The following is a 10116-nucleotide window of genomic DNA, read 5'->3' on the forward strand; positions in this document are numbered from 1 at the left end:
CAGTGAAATTTGGTCTGTGGTGATGAATGACTGTAACTTACAGCTGGGCTCAAGAGAGGGAACAATTGGGAGGGAGCTAAATGGGAAGAGAGGGATGAATCTGCACACTCTTGGATTTGCCTCTAGAAAGCTGCAAAGGTGTCATCAGCAAGAAAAAAACAAATGGCAACCACTAGGTTACTTATCAGAGAAGTGCAGTAAAAGTCGGGTGATCAAAAATACGCAACTGATGCAGGTGTCAACACTGTCTGCGATAGAGAAGGGGAGTCATCAGAAACATCTGCAGAAAAGTGATGTGATAAGACTTGCAGTTCTGGAGGACTGTTTAAGATGGACTGGCAGTGGGTGTGTGGATGTCAAAAAATCAGGAGACTGAAGTGGTGAATGCTGGTCATGATCAGAACGTGGAGAGGAGTTTTAGCAGCCAAGCTGACATCCTCTCTATATAGTCCCAAGTGTTACTGCTTTTCCAGAACAAGGAAGCTGTTAGAAAGATGAGCCAAAGACTGAGATAGAAGAAAAGAGCAGAAGAATCCTTCACAGGGGTAGAACCCAGAGGGGTCCTAGTGACACTCATCCTCTGAAGCAAGTCCACCTGAATGCAAATAAGCAGTTCTGTTCAGACTTTACAGTACTGTAAAATCAGTGATCTCAGAATTAGCACTTCACAGTAATGATAATTTTCTGCCCGACTGATGTGTGGGTTTTGTTTTTGTTTTTTATCTAGGCTGACTGTTCTTTGGAGATGTTGTGATGAGACAAGTGAATGACCCTTAAATTAAAGTTGTTAGAATGAAATAAATCTCAGGAATATGACTTAGACATGCACAACTCAATTGAGACCTTTTCCTGATATCTAGCTCACTACAGAAGAACGTGAGGACTTCTTTAAGCCTCCAGTCTTTGGAACAGTTACTCATGTGCCTAGAACTAAGCACATGCTTGTCCCCATTAATTGAAGCCTGTGCTCGAAATGAACTGTGTGCTTAACTGTTAAATGGGCTTGTGGTCTCAACTGCGTACTTGGTGCCTATGTGATGGTTTGGCAAAGTCTGTTGTAAGCATGTGATCAAACCCCTGGAAAGCATGGCTCTTTGTCAGCTAATGACTCTCAGCCAAACCAGTGACGTTCTGATACTGTATTATTTCATGGTGGTCACAACAGTGTTTTCCTTTCAGCATGCCATTTAGTGTGTGCACTTTGCCTCAGTGGCACCGCTTCGTGTTTAGGTTTTCAAATGTTGGACCTGATGTCTTTCTGTACTGCTAGATGAGTGCCATCTTTTTTTGAAATGATAAAGATTTTAGTGGTTTTTTTAACTGTCAGCTTGTCTTCTTTCTCTGTGATATCTCACCTGATGCTACCTGTTAGATGCTGCCTGCATTTTCTAAAAAGTTTCATAAAAAAAATTCAGTATCTGTTATCTCCCCCACTACACTATTAAAAAAAAAGTCTTCTCTACCTCTGAATGAAAGAAAACATTTGAACAATTGCCTGTTGACTGATAGAACAAAGGTAAAATAAATGAAGTTAAAATAACTTAGGAGAATGTTATGTTCTGTCTCCATTTGTCGGCATGCTCTTGTCCAGTATGGATAAAGAAAAGTAAATTGAACATCTCTTGTATTTTCTTAATTGTTAGCCGCTTGGAAAATTATGGGTCAGGTAAATTGATAACCCTGTAAGTATTATTCAGTCCACGGTTCTACTGTTACCTCTCATTAAACTGCTTTAAATGCATGATGACTCAGGCCGGCTGGTTCCACTCCTGCATTTTTCCATTGTTAAAAGTACAGAAGTTTTGGTCATATCAGGGCTGCATGGCTTTACTTTGTTTGTTTGGCTAAACTGTTTGGATATCCATGCTCCAAGACTGAATAACGCAAACTTCATTCATGGAAAAGCAAACACTTTGTGTACAGTTAGGGCATCACTTGCCAGCTCATCAACATTCACTAATTGTATCTCTTGCTTTTCACAGCTCCTCATGTTAGATACACCAATTAGACAGTGTGTGTGTGTAAAATATATTTTTTATCTTTTTTCTATATGGCACTGTATTCTGTGAATATGTCAAGGCACATTATTTAAGAATCTATACACACTTTAAAGTGAATAGCAGAATTATTGCACTAAAAAATGTTTGCTCGTGATTTGAGTGCTGATTTCTAAGGGCTTTGATTCATGAGCTAAAATGGCTAACAAGGTTGCTGGTCATAGCGTACATGCAAGGCCGGGAAAGCTGATATACTGGTCAAATAGCTGCATCTTAGAGTGCAGTGATTTAAGGGAAACCATCCCAGATTTTGTTCTGTCAAGAAAATGTTGTTCTGTAACTTTGTGCTGTAAATAGCTTGTGAATCAGAAGCCTTGAGCAGCTGATTGCTGCTTTCTTCCACTGAAATGTATTTATGATACAAAGGAAGGTGAGTGGAGTATAAATGCTTCATTTGTTTGTTTTATTTTCTAAGTCACAGTTCCATCCTTTTAAAAATGGCTTTTTCCTTGATACATAAGGTCAAATTGACATGGTTTTTACTTTGACTAGTAGAAAGGCTTTTGTGATATTTGTCTGTAATCTCAAACTTGGGTTTGGACTGAATTGTGGATTTTGCAAAGATAGAATTGACAGTTAACTAGAACACATAAATAACTTCAGCTCAGATTTGGGGACTCCTAACCAAGTGACATGTTGACTGTATTGTGGCAGGAGAACCTTCTTACATGTGTGTGACTGTAGAAGTCCTCTAATTTTTGAACTTAAGATCTTTCAGTAGATTTGCTCTCTATAGTTAAGTTCTAAGTCCGCTTAACTTGAAAGCTTCAAAAGGCATTGGGATATTTTGCCTCTAATACTTGGAGTAAGAGAAGAAACATTTTTTTTTTTTTCCCTTCTTGTGTGGTGAGTTTTGGAACTGGCAAACAGCAGTGCTTTTTAAGCTCTGTGTGATAAGTAAACAAAGGTAAGTTTTCTTTGTGAATAGGAACAAATAGTTACTTGAAGCAGCTTTCAAGTTGCTAAAACTAATATTCCTGGTGTTTATAGGAGTAGTAACTGCCTTCTGGAACAAAAAGGTGGAATGTGAATTTTTTTTTTTTAATCAAATGTAAAGGGTTTATTTTTTCTGAAAACATGTACCTGTGATGTGAAATACAGATATTTTAAGGGCAAAAATGAAAAATCCCATCTTTTGCACCCAAAAATTAGCTTGGGAACGCAGATGCTTACATTTGGATAAATTGGTGGAGACAGAGGATATTAGATTAAATTGGCCAGTTCGTATGGGAATCATCTTGAAATTAGATGCTTCTAATAAAACAGGGCATCAAAGATGTTACTCATACAGTCTACTTTTTGTGAACTCTTCATTACTGTTTGTGGACTCAATTAACATTGGGAGTTGATTGGTGTATTTAACATTTTGCCTTGCCTAAAGCTCCATTGCACTTGCTCGTATCTAAAGTTACCATGAGGAAAGAAAGAATTAATACGTGAAACAGAGAGCTAGAAAAAGTTGAAAGTTAAAGCTAGTATTTTTTATGAGGGCTGTCTGCAAAGTGGCATCTGTGTGGTTACCGATCTCTTTCTGGTGTGGAAGGCTCTAAAAGGTAGGTATAACCCGACCTATTTGCAAAGATATACGTTATTTGCAGATACAGATGTTCAAGAAACTGCTCCAACAGACTTGCTTCAGGTCAGACTTCTTTTAAGCTAACACTTGTTTGCAGTCTGTACCTCTGGGTGAAGTGTCTGGCAGGCATCATAACTTGAATGTGCTATGACATACTACGTGACCCGTACTGCATGCCTTTGTTTATACTAATATACTGCAACAAAACCAGACTTTTTTTTTTTTCTCTCCTCTAATATAGATTGGGGGGTGCTGCAGTCTTAACGTCTTTTCTGTACGTGACAACAGATTATCTCGAATTCCCTCTGAAATTTCACAAGCCACTGAACTTCATGTCCTAGATGTTGCTGGAAACAGGTAAGAGATTTTTGTATTGTCATGTTCTTTTGCTGAATTTACTTATTTCTTTCTAACAACAAAAGATATTACATGTCTAAGAATGAAGTAACAAAAAAAACCAGTTAGGACTTTTGTGTTAGAATTACTGCTGAATTTATCAAAGTAGTCTTCCCCCTTGGCTCAAAGTAGCATAAACTGTGTGTTGTCATGAGCACATTTTCTGGATTGCTTTGACCCCGAGGAAAAAATAGGATTTAAAAAAACCCGCTGGATTTGTATATTTCTGAATTAAAACTGAGAATCTAGGCAATTTGGTAGAGCTTCAGCTGAAACTACCAGCCTTAATGTCAAGTAACACTAAGTGTCTTATCTTTGAGATACAGTGCAAGTAACAAATAATGCTACTTTGACCTTGTGGCTTCTCATAAATCTTAGTTGATATGCTTCAGACATCACAATGCAAAAAGCAGTGCATTGAAGCATAAACCAGCAAATTAGTTCGGTTGTTTAGTAGGAAGTTAAACAGACAAAAAAAAAAAAAAGAGGAAAAGCAAATGGCATCTCATCTATGCAATATAATTGTCTCATAGGTACTTACATATTTCTGTTCTGGCAGTTGTGTATGTATAAGGCTCCAGACCAGAAGCAGCTGACTGCCTTCCAGGGCATTTTACTGCAGTAGAAAAAGCCCAGCATTGTTTTATCTGTTATTCACAGCTACAGGTAGTTATGGTATAAAGTTAAGTTGCAGATTCTTTTTAAAAGAATAGAGTAGTTGGAGTTGATGACTACTGCAATACCTTCTATTAGTGGCATTAATGTCAGTCCTGTTTATTCCGACTCAGGGATGTATACTTGAGTCAACTTCATGGCCATCTCTTAAATCTCCTAGAGATTGCCCTGACTTTTTTACTTTTCTTTTTTGAACTAGGCTGACGTATCTTCCCCTCTCACTGACTACCTTAAAGCTGAAGGCTTTGTGGTTGTCTGATAACCAGTCCCAACCTTTGCTGACGTTTCAGACTGACACAGACCCCGAAACAGGAGAAAAGATTTTAACATGTGTATTACTTCCCCAAATGCCTTCTGAGCCTGGTTGCCAAGGTAAGTGCCTAGAGTCAGTTTTTCGCGATTTATAGAAGTACTTCTTTGTTTACTGTGTTGTCTGTTCTGTAAAGCTTTGTAAAACATATGTAAGCTCTAATGAGCAAAGTAGCAAAGTTCTGGTTGAATTTTAACTTTTAAATTATTTTTTTTGGTATTCATACTAGTTTTCAGAGGACTTGAAAAACATGGCTGTGAGTGTTATTGAAAATATGATGACACCAGCTATGATAAACTAAATACAGACCTGAAGGAAGAAGACTTAATCATATCATTATTTTGAGGCTTGCCAGTGGGCCAAGTAGTGGTGTCCATATTTGTGTACATTGATTATACATCTTAAATACATATATATGTAGTGAAAATTGGTAGCTTTCCAATTACAGTCTTTTTACCAGAAGAATAATTGCATAGCTAGTAATAAGCAGTAGACATTTTACTTTTTAGGAAGCTAATTTTCTTTCAAGCAAAGATGCTGTACAGTAACTTTATTATATTCTTCAACAAGTGTAGAATTGCAGTATAAGTTGCTTTTACCTTTTGTGCTGAAACTTTCCTGTGGATCAGGTGGAACCAGTAACTCTTTTTTCACTGTTGGCTGGGTTGCCACTCCAGTAACTTCTGGATATTTTTGTCCTCAAGCTTTTACAGCTATGTGTGAACATTCAAGGGGATTCATCTGAGCTAATATTTAAACTTTTGCTGTAATCAATGGAGAGTCATTTATACCATCCAAGAACAGAATTTTAAAAGAAATCATGTGGAGTCTTCTCCACTGAGTACAAAGGAGGCCTGAGGAGAAAAGTTCAGCTGTAGGTACCTGTACCCAAACTAACCTAGATTAATTCCACTCCTTCAATACTATGCAGCTGAAGCAAATAGAAACCATTAAAGCAGTAGAAGTATAGAAACGGCTCTGTTTTGTCTCAGCTTCTGGATTTTAAGAACACAAATTGCATTAAGAATTAAAACAACCCCTTTAGATTTAGAGAAGGTTAAGCTAGTTTAAGAAGAGTAACTGAGGTAGACTGACTTTCACTAAAGGCCTCACGACTAGAAATTAGATTTCTTCCTCTCCAGATGAATGACATGGCTTCAAGGGTAGAAGGCTTGGAATTAAAATTGTTGGACGTGTATGCCTGGCAATACAAAAGGATGAGGTCAGTAAAAGCAATAATCCTGGGTTATGGAATGCCATTTAGGGAACTGGGTAATGTCAGATGGCAGCCATGATCCAGAAGAAAAGCATGTATAGTGGCAAGTATGTTAAATTATATAATTGGTACCCTAAAACTGCCACAAACCTGAAGCAGTCCAAGTACTGAAATTTCTCATTTTTACAGAAACTGTTGTGTGTACTTGATAACAGAAAATGAACGCAAGTTCTGTTTTCTGTCAAAAAGCTAGAAATAGCCAACTGTAAATCTCGATGAGTGATTTGTTGATTATTGCAGTTACTAACAGTATATAGCATGTTGATGTTTTAGACCTGCTGTGAATGTTTAGTTATGTTTTGCTGTTCTAACAGATAACCTACCACGATGTGGTGCACTGGAGAGTTTGGTAAATGAAATGTCAGATGAAACGTGGAATGAGCGGGCAGTGAATAGAGTCAGTGCAATTCGCTTCTTAGAAGATGAAAAAGATGAAGAGGATAATGAAATGGTATGTTTTCCAAGCCTTTGGATACCTACAGACATTGTGACTTTAATGCCAAAGTGTAAAAATATCTGAGCATTCTTGCTGTAAATATTTAATCTGTGACTACATGCTTTTTGCATAAGTTTGTAGCAGAAACTGTTCAATGTTGATGGCTGAAACTTTTCATATTGACTTAACATGCCTTTTTTTTTTTTTTTTTTTTTTTTTGCTTTCTGCTTTGAGTATAACTCTTATGTTCTGATGCAGGACAGCCTTTGCTTTGCTTTGTTTTCCCCTGTCTGCTCAGGGTGTTTTCTTTCCAAAAACAAGATAGGATCTTTCTATGCATCTGTGAAGCTTTACTGCCTGAAAGTATATAGGGTCTAATTTAGTATTCCAGCACTCTGGCATGTGTCTCCATTAAGTTTGCCATTGTTTGTTTCTCTAATTTCTATTTCCAGTCACTTTCTTTCTCTCTATATTTCTTCCTTTTTTTTTCCTTCACCATTTGCACTGAAACAACCATAGTGTCCATAAACAGCACGTTGCTCATTAGTTTCCCACTTAAACAAAGGATGTGGGGACATCTGTCACTGTACTTATAAGACCTCTCAGTTAAGTTGGACTCTGAATGTCCTGAAGATCAAAATGCAACGTGATCTTTAGCTTTACTAACTTTCATTAACAGTTAAAACTTTTTGTAAAGATTAAGACTGCTTCAATCAGATTTTTAGCATGTTTCTCTGATGCTCTAAAAACTTTCTGGTGGTCCTCATTAGAGTTCAGCTTGAGATACTTCAGGGCACTGTCTGGATTGGATCACACTAGAAGCATGGTCTAACTTTAAAAAGTGACTATAAAAATTCTTAGTTAGTAGGAAAATGAACATTTAAGTTTTCAAATAAGGTGGTTGCTTAATCCAAAGCAAATGTCTCTGACAAGCGTGGTTTGTAGACTGACTGATAAGGGAGTTCAGAATGATGCCTCTTAACAACTGTGCCAACCTGAGAATGTCCATACAATAATGAGGCCTCAAGTGTTAATAACTACTTTCAGTCATGGTATTACAGCCTGACTTGAGGCAAGAACCTTTTTAGGGGGAAGTTTATGATCCTACTGGGGAGGGCAGATTTCCAAAGCAGTCTTGACCAGTGCACCCATTTATGGGTCATCAGTTCCACTGTAATCTGCACAGTTTACATGTGTACCACTGAAAAGTAATTGCATTTATATATGTATTGTACTCATACATATTTGTGCAATTATTCTTGGTGTTCTGTTGGTCTCTAATTGGGATGCTAACTGGGGTTTTTGTAAATTTTGTTTTCCTTATAAAGGTTTCAGCACAATGATGTTACATGTTCTTGTGTCTGAGATGGGAGAGAAATGGTCTCTCTTCTTCCTTTCAAGATATTTGTTCTCAGTTGACAAGAGAACCAAACTGTGTGGTGGGACTGGAAGGCATACAAAGCTCCACACAAACATGTATTTGACACTGTAGAGAGATCTTGTGGGATTCTTTCAAAACCAGCTGAATGTTTTTTATTTGAAATGTGATCTTAAATCACTTGGATGGTTTTTTGGGGAAAAAAAAAAATAAATTTCCAACTATATTTATGAAAGAATCTTCACTCCATAACTTGTAATTGTACTTCACTTGAGGGGCTTTCAGATTAGTAGGCCAAGAAAGGAAAAAGTTTGCTCCTAGACAGTTCTGAAAACCTCTTTCAGTGTCTTCATAAACAAGCAGCTATGAAAACAACATTCAGCAAAGAGCACTGTAGTTTGAAAAGGAAAAGGGGGGAAAAAAAGGAAAAATATCGATACCTGATATTTGGTATGTGAATGCTAAAGCCTGGAAAGTGTGTGTTGTTCTTCAAAGAGACAAAGGCAAAACCACTTATTGCACTGTTTATTTTTAGAGAACACTTCTAAGGCGAGCCACTCCACACCCTGGAGAATTAAAGAACATGAAAAAGACAGTGGAGAATTTACGGAATGATATGAATGCTGCTAAAGGACTGGATTCAAACAAAAACGAGGTCAATAATGCCATTGACAGAGTGACCACTTCTGTGTAGAGTTTCATCTCCAGGTTTTACCTCCTGTGTCTTCCCCTGCTGTTGAAATGTTCCTGTTGTCTTCTGGGACCTCACTGAGCCCCTTTTTGTTTTTAACCAGAACCTGATTCATCATCTCATATATGTGAAAAGTGCTGCCTACTGGAAGGAAGTGCCTTATTTCATCCAGGCAGTGAAACAATATTTTCCAGATCAATATTGTAATTTTAATAGTGCTAGGCTTTCTTAAGTATAATACACTACTGTATGCAGAATACAATATTTTTGTCTTAAACACAGGGGAAATAATGCTTTTCTTTTCCAGAGTGCTGGGATATCTCCTTCCCAGTGACTGGATGTGCTGGTGAGAAATATAGTTTTGTGGAAAATTGATACAGTTTTTTATTTTTTTGGCAGCTCAGATGGTGTAAATTTTAAATTTTTGTATAGGACTTTCATAACAAAATGATGTATTTCATTTTTAAAAGAAAATTTATCTTGAACGGTACATATTTTAGTATTTGTGGAAGAGAACAAGTTTCATGGACAACTGTATTCATTCATTTGTACCACCCATTGTGCCTTATTGTGTCTTTTATGTCATATTAGTCTTAAATATAGCAATTATTGAGGAAAGTGAGTAGATTTAAACTTGGTCTCCTGTTTTAGACATGTTTTTCTTTTTGGACAGTAATTTGTTGGGATTTTTACAGCAGGAAACTTATGTTTATATAATGGGATTTTAGGTTGTGAAGCACAAATGTTAGTTTTGTTGTAAACACAATTAAGATTAAAATGACCAAACTGCTATTGTTTATTACATGATGCACTCACACTTTAACTTAGTTGTAATGAAACATCTTGTTTTGGATGCCGTGTTGCATTGCAGTCACTAGAAATTCATGCTTCCGTTGTTTTTTTTAAAATGTGCCATCTGTAAAATAACTTGAAAAACAGCACGATAGACTTTCAGAAGCACAGTATGAAACTAGTTCTATGTGTTATCACCACAAAGCGTGATTCTTCAAAGTGCTTTGGTGGTTTTATATAAATATATAAAACCATAATAAAAAAAAGTTTAAAAGCTGCAGTAGATTTATTGTATCATTAAAATAGCAATTAAAGTATATATGAATTAATACTGGAATTTACTATCATTGTTACTGTGTTGCACTTCCAGTGGTCCAATGCTGATTTCAAGGTCTTATTAAATCTGTGGGTTCTGGTTTGTTTATAAAGGTAAGTATTAACTGAATTGAATTCAGTAAATAACAGTTTTGCAAAAGGCTGATAAAGATTGATTTTTGGTGTCTCTGGGTTCTGTATGTGCCACGAACTA

The 10116-nt window shown here is 36.7% G+C and overlaps 1 protein-coding gene across 1 annotated transcript in view; it reads left to right on the forward strand.

Annotated features, from left to right (window-relative positions):
- The window catches only part of LRRC1 (leucine rich repeat containing 1), a 74300-nt gene extending 64433 nt beyond the window's left edge, over window positions 1–9867 (forward strand). Inside the window, exons 11-14 of the mRNA XM_074861739.1 lie at window positions 3875–3990; window positions 4904–5076; window positions 6605–6741; window positions 8640–9867. Of these exons, the coding sequence (XP_074717840.1) occupies window positions 3875–3990; window positions 4904–5076; window positions 6605–6741; window positions 8640–8798 (585 nt within the window). The 3' untranslated portion in view covers window positions 8799–9867. The remainder of the gene's footprint in view (window positions 1–3874; window positions 3991–4903; window positions 5077–6604; window positions 6742–8639) is intronic.
- Window positions 9868–10116: the final 249 nt, after the last annotated feature.

The sequence above is a fragment of the Strix uralensis genome, chromosome 3 (genome assembly GCF_047716275.1).
Source record: "Strix uralensis isolate ZFMK-TIS-50842 chromosome 3, bStrUra1, whole genome shotgun sequence".
Lineage (NCBI taxonomy): Eukaryota > Metazoa > Chordata > Aves > Strigiformes > Strigidae > Strix > Strix uralensis.